At 49.0% G+C, this 16221-nt stretch overlaps 1 protein-coding gene across 7 annotated transcripts in view; it reads right to left on the bottom strand.

Moving 5' to 3' along the window:
* Positions 1–4962: 4962 nt before the first annotated feature.
* The window catches only part of CTXND1 (cortexin domain containing 1), a 35444-nt gene continuing 24185 nt past the window's right edge, over positions 4963–16221 (bottom strand). For 3 of the 7 annotated variants that reach the window (XR_012502749.1, XR_012502748.1, XR_012502750.1), the window contains 2 exons: positions 10020–10185; positions 8629–9110 (listed from right to left, as the gene is read on the bottom strand). Coding sequence is in view for 4 of the 7 variants with exons in the window: in XM_074354214.1 (XP_074210315.1) it covers positions 8446–8625 (180 nt within the window). In the remaining 3 variants the exon portion in view is untranslated. The other 4 variants (XM_074354214.1, XM_074354216.1, XM_074354215.1 and 1 more) reach the window with 4 other exon arrangements.

The following is a 16221-nucleotide window of genomic DNA, read 5'->3' as shown; positions in this document are numbered from 1 at the left end:
GCTGCGGTTTGAGTCTGAAGGCAGCCTGCTGCAGATCTCCCTCTTCTTCCAGGGAGATCACGCTTTTTTCTTTTGAGGCTTCAACTGATTAGATGAAGCCCACCCATATTATGGAGGATAATCTACTTTATTCAAAGTCCACTGACTTAAGTGTTTATCTCATCTGAAAAATACCTTTACATCTAGACTAATGTTTGACCAAATATCTGGGTGCCATTGGCTCAGCCAAGTTGACACACCTAAATTCATCCATCACACTGCCCTTCACCTTCAGTATTTCTTGGGGCTGACTAATGGGTGTACATGAGGTGGAGAATTCATTCAGCGTGTTATAAACCTTGAGCAGAGCCCCAAGTCATGGGTACACACACTTGAACTGTGAGAGAGCAAAAAAAGGGCTGGGGACTAGCTAGCTTTTCTCCCCCTGGCAAGCCCACCAAAGTCAGGAGAGCGAGCCCTGCCCCTTCTCTGCCCCACCCACTGCAAACAGGCAGCCCTAGTCCCAGCCTGGTTCCTGGTGACCACAGGGGAAAAGGATGCCCAGGGACTCAGCAGGGCCTGGGAGGACGACTGAGCATGTGGAGTCTACCCATCCGACCACTGTTCATCCATTCATTCATTCACCAATTCTTTATGTCAGGCTCTGTTCTAGGCACAAGAGGTGCAGTGGTCACAGAATAGCCCAACGCCTGCCCTTGTGGTGATTACCTCCTAATGCAGAGAGACACGTAGGAAACAAATGAACAAGGAGAAGATGCATAACATGACAGATGGCGATAGGTTCTATGAGACAGTGGGGGACATGGGAGCTGTAATAAACAGGGTGGTCAGAAGAGGCCTTGGTGCTTAGGTTCTTGGTGCTTTTTTGCAGAAGAGCTGAAGGAAGTGGGGGATCAAGCCAGATGAACATCTCAGGGCAGAGTGAGCCAGGCAGAGGGCCACCTGCCTGTGTAAAGCCCCGAGGGTGGAACATGTTTATCAGTTCTAAGGAACATTGAGGAGGCTGCTATTTCTCACTAAAAGCATTTTGGGCCCAGCAAGCCTGGAGTTTGTATGGCAACTCCACAGTGTCACCAGGGACCCAGGCTCCTCATCCTCAGCACGTGGTTTTCAACCTCAAGGTCACCGCATGGTACAGAAGCCTGCTGCAGCTCCAGCCAATACATCTAAGTTCCAGGCCTGCAGAAAGGGTTAGGAGGATGAAGGGCTGAATTGTCCTCCTTCTAGCTGAGTTAGGTGCCCTTTAATCAGCCTTCCTGGGAGTCCCATACCATACTTTTCTTTCATTTTATTGAACTTAGTCACAAGACCATACCTCATTGCAAGAAAAGCTGGGTTTATAGTCTTTTAACTGAACACATTGCTTCTCCAGTTTAAAATCAGAGCTTGGTTGCTTAAGAAGAAGAGAATTAATCCTCAGGGGGCAACTAGCAGTCTCTGCCACACACAGGCTGGGAAGCCTCGTGCTCCAAAGCTAAGCTACTCTTGCGCAGCTGATTTTGTTTCATGAAACTGTGCCCTGGGGCCACATTCTCAGATGCTTTGCTGATTTCTGTAGAAATCCCGTAGAGTCACCATGGTCTCCCAGTGCCTTCCTACCTACATAAGCTTGATCCCAACATGTATTCTCTGAATTTGGAAGAGCAAAGCCTTCCTTGGGTTTTTTGTTGGGTTTTTCTCCCCCTGAATTCCTGGGGACTTGTGTTCCCGGGACCACGTCTGCTCCTGCTAACTCCACTGAAATCCCTGTTCTCCACCCTGTGTTTTAGGATTGTTCCCTTAGCTCTGTCTCCTGGCATCCGCCTGCATGAGTGACCCATGTTCTTTTCCTTACTTACATATCCCTAAAGGGCCATTGCACATAGCAGATCTTCGCTGGAGGTCCCTGGTCACGGGCAAAGGTCGTCTGAAATCATTATCAGTCCACTTGCCTGCTGGCACCGGAGAATGCTGATGTCAGCTAGGGAGCTCACATGCTTATCCTCTCACTGTGCATTCTAGCTTAGGGGCTGGTGGTGCTGGGCGAACCTGCTGGATCTGACCCTGGAGTCTGAGACACACACGAGATGGATGTTAATGGGAGGATTCTGGTGCAGGCTTTCTCCAACAATGACTTTCCCTTGACCTTCAGCATCATGAGCCTCTTTGTTTTCCAGCCTTGAACTCCAGAAATCCCCATTGCCAGCCCCAGATGACGAGTGAAGTCGATGATCATTAGTTCGAGAACTGAGCTCATTGTAACCTATCTGTGTATAATGATAATGAAATAGACAAAAATGGTACTCATGGCCAGATTTTCTCTTTTTAACAACAGGATGTTAAGGACAAGGGGCATTTTGACCAGATGGATGGAGCTGACAGGTCTGGTGATGAGCACCCCCAGGCAAATTGGCTGTAATTATCACTGTATCTTCCTTATTAATTCATGGCTCATTCATGCTTCCTGTTTTAACCAGTGGCCCAGGATAAGTAGAAATGGATGAATATGCCACTGAGAATAGAATCCATTTTGCACTTCACCTGACGAGGAGAAGCAAGCCCAGGGATGTGTCTGGCAGGAGGGGCCTGCTGGAGGTTATACTGGAAGGTGTTGCAGGGAGCTGGTTGGATTCACAGGCACTCTACTGCCCTGGGCCCGGCAGGCACTGGGTACCAGGGCCCAGGAGCCCCCACCCCAAAGCAAGGAAAAAGGAGCCTCACTGGTTTCACCATGGGATGTCCCTGCCCTGCACCGCTCACTCATGCTGGTTTACCTTTGAAATGCCATTTAGAACTATTCTGAGGATGAGGGTAGATTTGGGCCAAGACAATGTTTTTGGGGACAAGGGAACGTTAGGATTGAAGTATCATAATTAATAATTATCTCAAAAATTCCTGACACCAAAATGGACCTCTAAAGTGGTTATATTTTTAATTTTCTTTTCTTTCTTTAGTTTGGAAGCATGTTCCTTTTAACAGCCCCAGAAAAGTGAATGTGGCTAGGTTGTATCCCAGACTAAGAACTTGTTTTCTGTGTATCCGCCTCTCTCCCTGTCTTCTCAGATACCCCCAGGGCTGAGGGAGAGGCAGACAGCGACTCAAGGAACCACTGATCCATGGGAGGTGGACAAAGACTGCTGCTTGCTTGAGGAGTCTGCATTGTGTCTGCTCATTCTTGGATCTGTTTTCTGCTTTTAGAGAGAAACTAAATCAGACTGAGGCCAGTCTTATTTTGAGCCTGTCTGCCAAGAGCACACAAAAGCTGGAACAATAAGACCTTTCTTAAAGCCGGGTCTGGATGGAACATCTCTGTGTCTCCAGGGGACTTGATTCCGGAGATAGATACGCTATTGTCTGCGACGTTAGACAGCTTTTGTTCATGGAAAGCTCTTTAGGACATAGAACGATGCCTACCTAGCACAGAGTAGGCACTCAATATATATTTATTAAATAAATGAATGAACATTTCGGAGGTTATTGGGGACAGGGATTACGTTGTATTCATAGGTCCACCCCTACTTGGCCAAGAATACACGTGGAGTCCCGCTTCTGTCTCAATATTTAAGCGCTGTAAGTCAAGTTACAAACTGTTAAGTACCTTCTATTCTCCTACCTTGGCATATACATTTTCATAATGAGAAAACAAAAATCTCAGTAAGTGGCCTGCAAACAGTGAGGTCGTGATGCCTGGACTTTCCCTGGGATGCAGCAGAGGGAGCCCGAAGGCTCAGGGAGAGGGGAACGCTGGAGTGTCTGTTGTTTGCACTGTTTCAGTCACCCCAGGACAAACTACCCTGGAGGGCTCCTGGGACAGTCTTTTCACCAGAGCATCAGGAAGGCATTAGGAGGGGGGAGGGTATGGCTCAGTGGCAGAGTGCGTGCCTATTAAGCATGAGGTCCTGGTTCAATCCCCAGTACTGCCATTAAAAAATAAAAACCTAATTACCTCCCTCCTCCTCCAAAAAAGTATACAATGCTGCATTTCAATTGTATCTCAGTAAAACTGGAAGAAAAAAAAAGAATGATTAAAAAAAAAAGAAGAAGGCATTAGGGGTGTCCCAGAATTCTTGAAGAGCTGTCCTTTATAGCTTAGAGATAATGGTGAAAGGCTATGGCATTTGGTTTCTAGATTTCAGTGGTAATAATGGGGTTCCATGGACCAGAAGGGGCCATCAGAAACATCCCTGGGTATTTTGCCATCCTTTTTATTTCCCTGAATCCTGCCCAACTCCTGTAAATGCCCTTTCATGAGACCCTGTGCAACTTTGGGTGTGCGTCTCTTTCCTGCTGGGATGCTGACGGATGCAGGTCCCAAAGACAAACTCCCCAGGAGGGAGGGCGAGACTTAGCTGATGACTATAAAAATGTGGGGATTCAGGGGGAGGGCTGGTATGGCTGAGGCTGTCTGTCCCTCTGGATGCAGCCAAACTGGCTGTACTGTTTGGACAGAATGACCAGGCATGGGAATGTGGACCAGGGAGCTTAGCTCAGGCACTTCTCAGCAGACGGGGCCATAGACGCAAGAGGGCATCATACACCGCAGGACCAGCCTTCAACTGCGAGACTGTGGGGCGTGAAACCACACTAGCGGGCACACCAGGCTTTGAAATTCTCTCCACCTGGTGTTTGGAAGCAGGACCAGTTCCTTCTGCATTGAGTTAGCCTCTGAAATTCTGGGACTGTTTTATGGGAGAGACACACAGTTCTTTCAATTCAATAAGAACATGTAGATATTTGAGCAACTAATTAGAAAAAATGAACTAGAGATGATGGGAACTGATCTGCTAGGCTGGGAAAACCAGTGTCCTAGTATTCATGTCAGTCTATCTGAGCATCCTCGGGTCACATTTCTGCTAGCGACAGTCATTCTGATTTGCTGCTACCTCACACGTCCCTGCCCTATTACCCCTTTCCAGATTGCATTCCTTCACATCGCCCACCTCCCAGGTGTCTTTATTGCCCCCAAATACCACAGCCACAAAGTGGATTGTGTATCACACTTTACTGAGGGTCTGGAGTAACATGAAGGGACTGTATGTAGCAGAGCGCAGAACAGGCAACAACTTTAAATTGGCCACTGTCTGGGAAGTCCATCACCCATTCCTTGCAGCAGGGAGTTTTTCTCTGATCATATTTTGCCTTAAGTCCTGGATTAGGGCCAGCGCCACAGGCCTCTCTCTCTGATGCTTTTATTTTCTCTCTGCCCGCTTCCAGTCTTCAAAAATTCTCCTTTCTTTTGCTGGACAGTATATCTCTCCATTCAAAACCCCAAACTTCATCTCAGCCAGCTAGAACTGGTGAAGGTGCTCTGATTACAAAGGACAGCTCCCCCATCTGTTAGCGGCATAAAGCAGCAACAGAAGCTTGAAATTTCAGTTGTGTTTCCCCCCATAATGTGATCAAATGTGTAGCTGGGTCTCCCTCCCTGATGTGTCTCTAAGGTGGTAGGGGTATAATTTAAATATTTATTCTCCACCATCTGGGCAAGCCCCTAGGGTTCATCATATCTCTCTTTTGCTTTCTTTTTTTATTTTGAAACATGTGTAATAGGAAAAATGAAAGCAATCCAAGCACTTAATAATAGGAGTCTGGATAATTATGTACATGCACTGGATGGCATGGGTTATAGCTACTAAAATGATAAATGGGATACTGTAGCAGAAACGTGCTTATGATGTGATGTTAGGAGATGTTGCTCTAAATTATGTAACTGATGGCATTTATGAAAAAAATATATCTCGCATGTTGACAAGGATTAGAAGAGCACACATGGGCACACAATGGAAATCACTATTGTCTGGAGGCTTGGATTAGGAGTGATTTTGAAATTTTCCATCTTTTCCCGAAATGTTATTATTTCCCTTTGCCACCAAAAAAAGAGTCAAGAGATAGGGTGGGAAATATTAGCAGATCTAGGTGTGAAAAAGAATTAATTGAGACCAAAGGATCCCCAGGGAAGTGCTTCTCAAACTTTAATGTGCATACAAATCGCTTGGCGGATCTTGCTAACAGACTCCTGGGCCCCACCTCCAGAGATTATGACTCTGTGGGTCTGGAGCAGGGTCCATGATTTTGGATTTCTAACCCGCTCCTTAACATCGCAGACGCTCTTTGTCCTTCATCATGGTTTGAGTAGCACAGCCCTCAGGCAGCCTGTGTTTCACTCCTGAGAGCTCTAAAGTATCTCCAGGTGAGTTCTTCAAGACCTCTTCTTGTTCCCTGGGATCTGTTATTAACTGCCTGGGAGTTGGCCGTGACTGACATTGTAAATCCACGCCGATGAGCTTCTCACGCAAGTGCCTGGTGTCTCTGAGGTAGGCTGCAGAGCGTAGGCTGCCGCTGGGTCGGAGGCAATGTTCAAGGTCCTTGCTCTAGGTCCTCCCCTCACTCAGAGCCTCCAGTGCACCTTGGTCCACGCCTTTGCCAGCTGTCCCTTTGTGCGTCCCACACAGTGGGGGGAAACAGCTGGCTATGACCTGGAATGCCGCCTGAACAGCTATGGCCTTGTTCATTTTCAGGAGTCACCTAGTGGTGACAGTGCTTTGGAAACCCATTTCCCAGGTGACCTGGGATGGAGTGAGACCCATGGCTGGGATGCAGATGATGGAAAGGGAGCCTTGAACTTCTTCTCAGCTGCAAGTTTCTTCTGATGGGGACGGCAGGCATGCTTGGGAGGGATGGAATAAATGCATTCAGAAGGAGGAGTTCAAGCGGTCTAGTTTAACTTCATATTGTGTTTGTGGGACTGCAAATTACAATGATAATTATGTAAATGAATGGACACCATATCCCTGGAGGTCAGGTGCTGGGAGAGGTTGCTGTGAGTATTCCTCTGACCAGGGGTCCTAGCCAGGAGGTTTGGCCTGTCAGAGGTGGCCCTGGGAAGTTGAGAAGAGCCCAGGGTTCCAAGCTCTGCAGGGAGTGGGGGAATATAGAGCCTCTACTCCTCCCAGCTCAGACCCCTGACTTCTCCTGGGGTGGGGGCTGGCATCAAGAAAAGACACTAATGTTTGCCATGTTCTCTCATTTCATCCTCACAACAACCTTGTGAGGTAGATATTATTCTCCCATTTTACAGATGAGGAAATTGGGGCTCAGAGAGGCTGAGTTATTTGAGGTCATACAGCAAAGAAGCAGAGGAGTTGGACTTGGGACCAAGTTTGTGGGGCGCTGGTTCAATATTCTTGCTGCAAGATCATAGGTGTAGGTGATGAGGTGGGAGGGGTCAGAAGGGTGGGAAAAGAGGGAGAAGGGAGGCCCCAGGAAGAGTCATTATCACAACTTAGTCCTTGCCTCTCCCCAGGGCACATGTACATTCAAAGCACTCCCCCTCCTGTCCTTTCATTCCCATGAGGTTTACACAAAACCAAAAAGGCAGGGCTTTTCCTCCCCATTGTAAAATGAGGGAACTGAGGCACTGAGAAGTCAAGTGACTTGCTCAAGGTCACAGAGCCTTAGAGTGACTGACAGGACTAGACTCCAGGTCTTCCTGTCTTATATTCACCTCCTAGACTGTGCGCTCTCAAGAGGTCACTGGGTGAAATAATTTTGTGTGAGGAATAGTTAGTGAAAAAAAAAAAAAAGTATGACCAAAGCAGATGATTTTTAAATTATGACCCATCCACTGGATGGACTACTCTGCAGCCAGTAAAAATGATGGCTATGAAGAGTGTTTGATGAAACGAGAACGTGTTCATGCTCGAATATGAAGTGATACATCATGCACATGGTATGAAACTGACTTTAAAAAATACGTGTAAAAAAGGCTGGGAGGAAATACATCAGAACGGTGGCTCTGGGAAGTGGGATTACACGTGTTACTCTCCCCCTTTATTTGTATTTTTTTCTGTAATTTCCCGAACTTCTAAAATGCACATTTCACTTATAACAGGAAAAATATACCCCTCTATATTTTAGTTTAAAAAAATACTGCTGGGAAGCAGCCCGTGTGCCTTTTGTGAATCTGGGGGAGACTCACGCCTTACGCTTCACCACCTGCTCCATTTCTGGCCCGTTGCGAAGGGGCTTGGGTTCAGGTGGAACATTGGGGCTGGGAGCCTCCAGGGCTAGTGTGTGTGCTACTTTGCATGTTAAGGGCAAGAGTCTCCTCAAAACCGGACCACGGCTGGGCAACGGTGGGTGTCTGTCCTGCGTCCAGTTCCACAAGGCGCACAGGAGCGGGGGAAGGTGACCGCCCCATGGTCTCACAGTGATCCCCCAGACTGGACCTCGGGCCGCCTGACTCCGGGTCCAGTGCTCTTATCCGCAGACTGGCCCACCACTGCAACACCCGCATCACCCAGCATTTCACTCTGGTGCTCGTGTGAGAGGCCCCGGGGGCCCAGATCCATCCTGGCCTCCACAGGCTGGCGGGCCGGTGGCCCGGGGACACAGAGGCGCATCCCGGGGCACCCCTGCCCGGCCAGCTCCGGGGTCTCGGTCCCGCCGCGCAGCCCCGCCCGCGCCTCAGTCGTCCAGATGCTGCTCCTCCCAGGTGGACGTGGGGATGGCGCTGTAGGGGTCCATGATGACCTTGGCGCAGCGGATGATCATCACGACGAGGAAGAGGCAGAGGAAGACGAAGCAGGCCAACGTCAGTCCTTTGTCCACGTCGACGTAGACGGGCTCAGGCGTGGGCTCCTCCATCTCGCGGCAGCGGCTGCGGGCTCCTCCTCCGGCTCAGGGTTGACTGGTACCATCTTCCACCCCTGCAGAGAGCGACGGCAGCGGGGAGGGGAAGGTCGTGCCCACTTGCTTGGGGTCGGGGCAGAGCACAACCCCTCCCCCTTCTTATATGCTCCCCGCTCCGCCCCCCGGAATGGGAGCTTGTGACTTCCCCCCAACCCTCCCGCATGAAGGGGAGGGGAGGACGGACACGTTCCTCCCTTTCCGGCACCCACGTGAGCTCAGCTCTGAACCCTGTAGGTGATGAGGTTTCTAACACGGTCCAGGCAGGACTGGGGAGGGATGAGGGGTTGGGGGGCGCAGCGTCGGGGAGGGTGGGGAGGGACAGAGAAGCTCCAGCAGGGGTAGAGCTGGGGTATAGCCGAGGGGCCTCTTGGGGCCTCCAGTACCTGAAACCCTTTAGGAAGGAAGTTACAACAATGCTTTCAGCTCTGCCAGGCCACCTACTGAGGGTGATCAGAAAGAATTTTTTAAATTAGGTAATTAATGTATTTTTAAAGCAATAAAACTTCTATTTCAAATGCAAACGAGTGTTGAACACCAATATATGAATAGATGGAAGAGGAGCTGCTGTCCCGGAGTGGGTGGGGGGATGGAGCGTCTGCAACCGTCCCCCGCTGCGGGGCCTCATGGGACTCCTGGGGGACTTCTGCTGGGTCCCAGCGAGGCAGTTGGAAAACTGCGGGTGTGATGGGAAGAACAGTTTTGGCAGTCAGGGGACCCCGATCCCAGCTCTGCCACTGCCTTGCCAGGCAGTGTCAGATTATCCAGGTGTGCCTACGCCTCCTGCTGTGATGGGTGTGAGGATTCAGTGCAGTCCAGCACATCCCCGGCCGGTGGGTGACCAGTAGATCCCCTGATTGAAGCAGGGCTCCCCAGAGCAGGCAGGTCAGGTCCCTATAGCCCAGCCGTCAGGGAGAGTGTGAGGACAAATGGCCCGGCTGCTCCCTCTCTCCATAGCTGACAATCCTCCCCATCATTCCCCCTGAATTTTCAGAGCACTTGAGCTGTACATCATACCATCACATCCAGTTTATTGTCTGATGCTCACAACAGCCTTGGAGGCAAGTTAGCCGGGTATCAATATACCCATTTTATAGTGGAAACTGAGGCACAGAAAGGGGAAATGACTTACCCAAGGTCCCGCATCTCAAACCCTAGGCTTCTGCACAGCCCCCCCTGCTCTGGTGGAAGGCCAAGCAGGGATTATCTCCCCCACCCCCTTTGCAGCTTCAGGAGGGCACCTGGCAAGCTTTGGGATGGCGGGTGTTGGCATATCAGCACTCAAAGGCGACTGCGCTTTCCCCTCCCTCAGACCTTGTCTCCCTCCTCATCCCGACCTGGAGAGCACTGACCTGCTGTTCGGAGTGGTCACCACTTCATAAGGGCCACTGGGTGGGCTGGCACCCTGGGTGAGGCTGTTCCAGGCGGGGGTGGGGGGTGGTGACCAGACGTCCTAGCTGGGAGCCTGTGAGAGCAGTGGCCTCTCACTCAGAGAACAGGTACCCACGCTGGCGGCAGCTGAAACAGAACAGGACAGAAGGCTGGTATCTTCCAAAGACGCCCAGCCCCTGACATGAGCAGGGCTGGCAGGAAGGTGGGGCCCAGTGGTGGGACCTGCCACACTATTCTGATGCTGTTTTTCCTTTCCTTCCTTTTAACGTTTTTAAAAAATTTGGTAAAATATACATAACATAAAATTTACCACAGTGACCATGGCTAAGTGCACAGCTAAGTGGCATGAAGGACATTCACGCCACCGTAGAACCATCACCACCCTCCACCTCCAGGACGCTTTTCATCTTGCAAAACTGAGGCTCTGTGCCCATTTAACAGCAACTCCCCGCTCCCCGTTCCACGGTCCCTGGCATCCACCACTCTGTGGTCTGTCCCTGTGAACCTGATTGCTCCAGGTACCTCATGTAGGTGGGATGGTACAGTATTTGTTTCTGTGGCTGGCTTATTTCACTTAGAGTAATGTCCTAAATGAACGTCAGAATTTCCTTTCCTTTTAACGCTGAAAGAATATTCCATTGTATGAATATACCACATTTTGTTTACCCATTCATCCATTGATGGACACTTGGGTTGTTTTTACCTCTTGGCTATTGTGAAAAGTGCTGCTCTGAACATGGGGTGTACAAATCTCTTTGAGGCCCTGTTTCACTTCTTTTGGGTATATATCCATCCACAAGTGGAAAGGCTAGATCAATGATAATTCTATTTTTTATTTTTTTGAGGATTAAATTGAACATTTTTGTATAAAATACTACTTATACACAGTTAAAAATTCAAGAAGTATAAGAAAACCAGGAAAAGCCATTTTCTAACTACTTCTGTCTCCCGCGATCTAGCTCACTTGCAGAGCGACAGCGGCTGTTACGTGGTCCTTGCACATTCCTCTCATCTGGAGGCATTCAACACACACACACTGTATCTGCAACTCTTCGCACAGCGTTGGCATTGTATTGGGTATTATAAGGAATCTGGAGACGATTTAAAGTATACGGGAGGATACTGGTAGGTTGCCTGCAAATACTATGCCATTTTATGTAAGGGAATTGAGCATCTGTGGATTTCGGTATCTGTGGGGCATCCTGGAACCTGTTCCCTGCGGACACTGAGGGACATGTTTGCTTTGTCTCTTCTTTTTTTCAGAAATATATCCTTCTATTGTAACCACTGGAACATAAAGAACCACTTCCTCTTACCCTGTCCTGTGGTAACAGCATCCTGATTGTGGTATGCATCTCCCATTCTGGGCACCTACGGAACTTCTAGGGTTCCTTGGACCGTACTTTAAGGACACTGATCTAGTTCAGCTTTCTCAGTTTCATAGATGAGACTGGAATTCAGGGAGAAGGAGGGGTTTTCCCAGCGTCTCAGAGCAATGGCATAGCTGACCTTGGGGCAAACTCACATTTCTGCCCCCAGGCAGGCCTGTGCCTTGGGCCCTGTGCACTGATTCCACATGGTCATTAGTGGGTCAGGGACGGATGAATGTGGTGGCGTTTCGTGCTCTCGTGTAACCTGGCAGGACTCAGTGTGGCCTCCCAAACAGACTCTGCCATCCCCAGCCCAGAATCCGCCTTCACTTAATACCAGACACCCTGCACAGATGGTAGAAGTCGGACCTCAGAGAGATTGTCTCGTGACCCTCCCTGTCTTGTCTGGGGCCAGGACTGGGCCCTATAACCTGGCAACCTGCCCCAGAGGAAGATTATCAGCATTTTCTGATCCTTCCAGCTGGGATGAATGCCAAGGAAGTGGGTGCAAAGAACAGATTCTCCTTTCCAGATGGAGTGCGCTCATTAACCTTAATTACCAGGCAGGCACAAGTCCCATCCCACTCTGTTTCTCAGTGAGGACATGACACCCAGGAGGGACGTGACACTGAGCTCTGCAGCCGTTCCCGGGGAGCAGAGGGTCTGGCCTTCCCAGGGGCCGGCTCAGTGGCCCCCAACATAATTGAACCGTCCTTCAGCATTGAGCCTGCACAAGCCAAATGTCACTTTCTTGGGGCGGCTGGAGGTGAACTTGCTTCAGGGTCAGGGATTCTGATCTGGATGAGTGAATGACCTCCAGGGAAACGGCTGCTGGGCTGACCCCGCGCCCTGGTCAGAGCGAGCAGTTTTAGGGTTGGGGGGCGGGGTAGCAGATCCAGATGGAAAAGGGTCCTGCCAAATGCCATGGGAAAGCCACGGGACAAAGCCAACAGTTCGAATATGGGCCCTGGAAATAAGTATCTCAGTCAGGCTTTTAGGAAAAGACAAGCAATAGGGCGGTCACAGTTCAAAAGTTACGCAAATGCAGGGCTTAGGTACACGTGCGTGCACCACCCAGGGCTTGGGTGGGGGTGCTCAGGTCCTCACTTTCTGTGCTGAGTTACTTTTTTATTTCTGTGCATATGTGTGTCTTAGTCCGCCAGGGGGATTGCCATGGGAAAATACTGCAAATTGGGTGATTTAAACAACAAACATTCATTTTCTCACAACTGTGGAGGCTAGACGTCCCAGATCAAGATCTGGCAGGGTTGGTTTTTGGGGAGGACTTGCCCCCTGGCTTGCAGCCAAGCCTCCTCCTTCCTGTGTCCTCACGCGGCCCTCCCTCAATGCATGTGCGCGAGAAGAGGGATCTCTCTTCCTCTTCTTATCAGTCCACCAAGCCTTTCAGATTAAGACCCCCCATTTATGGCCCCATTTGACCATAACTAAATGCCCTATCTCCAAACACAATCACATCAGGGCTTCAATATATGAATTTTGGGAAGACATAATTCAGTCCATAGCAATATGTCAGTTCCTCGAGGGCAAGGGCCAAGGCTGACTGAGGGGCACTGCCAATCTGGAGCCAGGCCAGGCTCACAGTGAACCACAGAGAAGGTGCAAACCAGCACTTGACTGCTGCCCTCCAGACACCAATGGTGAGAAGGCAAGGGGACCGAGAAGGCACGAGCCTTATTGCTGTGGGGATAAGCAACGGGCGTAGCGACATTGTGAATTCACTCAGTAACAAAGATCAGAGCTGACCACGCGCAGAAACCCGCTGGTTCTATACACAGCAGTGGAGCCGTTAGACAAGGTGACCTGCCAGAATCCCTTCCCCAAAGGACAGATGGGTTAAGTGGATGACATTTGCCCAGGACAGAGAAGATGTCCAGTGTCAGAACCCAACACCAATTACAATGTCCTGTGGGACTGCACTTGGTGGCCTCACTCCTCAATTGAGAGCAATTAACAGGCTTGTCAGAGGGAGATGATGAGTGTGTGTTAAGAGGTGGTTAAGACCAGAATCACCAGCAGGGCTGGAGGGATGCACGGAGGGGGTGAGATTAATGGAATACTGTGGTTAGAACTTGTTATCGTCTAATATTTAAACATTTCTAACCTCTAAGAAACCTTCCAGAGCAAGGAAGCAGTGTGAAGCAGCACCATTTTAGATGAAAGAAAAGAGACTGTCTCTGCCAAGCAAATGCAGCATCATGGGAGGCAACCTCTGTGAGCCATCGCACCAGCTCTGCTGCACCATTTTTACCATATGATGCTGGCGCTGTTGGTCTCACTCAGATCTCCTATTCCCTTAACTATTCGGCGGGCACATGCCCCAGACTCTGCATATTTTGATCCCAAGAGCTCACAACTACAGTTCCTTAGAAGATTGCCCTTGGGCTCCTATAGTTGCTTCCCCTATGCATGCAGGGAGTTGGAAGTGTTTAGAAGTTCATGTCAAGGACTCTTAGCAAAAGATGCTAAAATTAGGAGATTCACTGCCAGGAAAGCATGTTCGGGACAGAAGGCCAAAGGTGGGACTGGTCAACTTTTCGCTAGCGCTGAAGAGACTATATGTGCCACTTGGCCATTTGGGCAGAAGCCAGGAATAGAAATGAGGTTATCCAGGAAAGATCTTCGGAGGACTCTCTCATCTAATGCAGTGAATCCCTGTGACATACATGGGTAATGCACAAATGCTTGGGGAATGTTATATTAGAAACACTGCCAGCTGGAACTGAAAGGGACAGGGACAAGGTAAAATGAAAGAAGTCTGTTGGACTCTAAAAGTTCTACAGGTAGAAACAGGCTGATAAACTAATCAGCTACAAATGTGTACTAGCCTTCAAGAAAGTTTAAGATTGATTCTCAGAGGAAGAGCTTTGGCTCAGAGGGGCAGAGCTGTGTGGACCCTTGAGCCTTAGATTATTTCTAGACCTTGAAAACTAATGAAGTTTTTTCCCAGTTGGATTTTTTCCTAGTTTTTTTTTGAGGGGGGAGATATTTAGGTTCATTTATTTATTTTTTCAAGGAGGTACTGGGGATTGAACCCAGGACCTTGTACATGCTAGGCATGCACTCTACCACTTGAGCTACATCCTACCTGCCCTTCTCAGTTGGATTTTGAAATTACTCAGGACTGGTGGCTCCCTTCTGCCTTTCATTTTTTTTTTTTCTCTTTTGAAATAGAAATCGATAGAACTATTGACCTATGCCTGTCCCACCACTGTATTTTTGGAGCAGATAACTTGTCTTCCAGGCCAGAGATGGACTTTTGCCCCAGGGTGGATCATATGTGGAGTCTCACCTATCCCTAATTTAAATAATTTAAATGGTGAGATTTTGGACTTCAAGTTGATGCTATAATGAGTTGAGACTTGGGGGTGTTGGAATGGGGTGAATTTACATAGGATAAAGATGAATCTTCGGAGGCCAAAGAGTGGACTTCAGTTGATTTAATAACACCTCCTCAAGAAGTCCTCAGATGGATCTTTGGAACCCATGAATGCTACATGGCAAAGGGAGTTTTGCTGACGTGATTAAGTTAAAGATCTTGAGATGGAAAGATTATCTTGGGTTCTCTGGTTGAGTCATAAATGTAATCATAAGTGTCCCAGAAGAGTAAGGACAGAGGGAGATTTGACTATAGTGGAGCAGGGAGTGTGACCACAGAAACAGAGACTGGAGTGCTGAGGCCAGGAGCCAAGGAATTCTGGAAGCCTCTATAAGTGAAAGGGGCAAGGAATGAATTCTCCCCTGGAGCCTCCAGAAGGACCCAGCCTTGCTGAAACCTTGATTTTTAGCACCTTACCACTCATTTTGGACCTCTGACCTCCAAAACTGTAAGAGAACACATTTCTGTTGTTTTAAGCCACACAGTTTGTGGTCATTTGTTACATAGGCAACAGAAAGTCACTGTAGCGGTTTAAGATAAATGCATTTCTGTACATAATCCTTTTGATTCTTGCATCTAATCGATAAAAGACACAGACTATTTTTGCTCTATTTCCCCAGGTTTGGAGAAAACTCCACCAGTACATTTGAAAACTTAAATGATACGAATGCTTTCTAGAACATAAAAGGTCAAAATGGACTCAGAATACATTGGAGAACAAAATTAAACAATCTCTATGAGGTGTTTGTCAAGAGTGTCTACTTGGCCCACGTTGGGCTGGGATCTGGCAGCCATATCAAGGCCAAGGCCAAGACCAAGAAGCTGCCTAAAGTCCTCCAGTGCATCATGGCCCACCTGGAGCTCCCCTGGGTTGGGGGCACCATTCCTCGTTCTGAGAGCTGGGGGCAGCCTGGTGGCCACCATTATGGTTCCCCTCCTCTTGTACATCTGTGTTCTGCTTTGTCACTTTGGCATTACAAAACAGCAGGAACACATTTCATGTCATTATTTCTGTTGAACAGCTCAAGCTCCAGTGTCACCTACTTTGTGTGTGTTCTTGTGACAAAGAAGTCCCCAAGGTGCTTATTTAGGACCAAATGGCCAGTTTGCTCATGCCTCCCAGATGGAGAGCCCCCTTCAGGCCAAAGGATGCCGCATCTCCTCAGGAAGCTGGCTGACAACTAGGAAGTTTACTTTATCATAAAGCATGGGTGGTTCTCCCGGGGGTGGGAGGGGGGTTCCTGCCTTCCAAGGTGCTCTGTCAAGAGACCCCATGTCACAGCTCCTCAGATTCGCTCACATGTGTGGGCCACGTTCCTAGGGCACGAACAAGCCTCCAGAATGGCTGGATTCCAGGGTCTATAGCTTCAGGAATTCAAACCATTCCTCTCTCAA

This window comes from Camelus bactrianus, chromosome 27, assembly GCF_048773025.1.
Source record: "Camelus bactrianus isolate YW-2024 breed Bactrian camel chromosome 27, ASM4877302v1, whole genome shotgun sequence".
NCBI lineage: Eukaryota > Metazoa > Chordata > Mammalia > Artiodactyla > Camelidae > Camelus > Camelus bactrianus.
The sequence above is the reverse complement of the archived record's forward strand: the minus strand, read 5'-3'. Positions and strand labels throughout refer to the sequence as shown.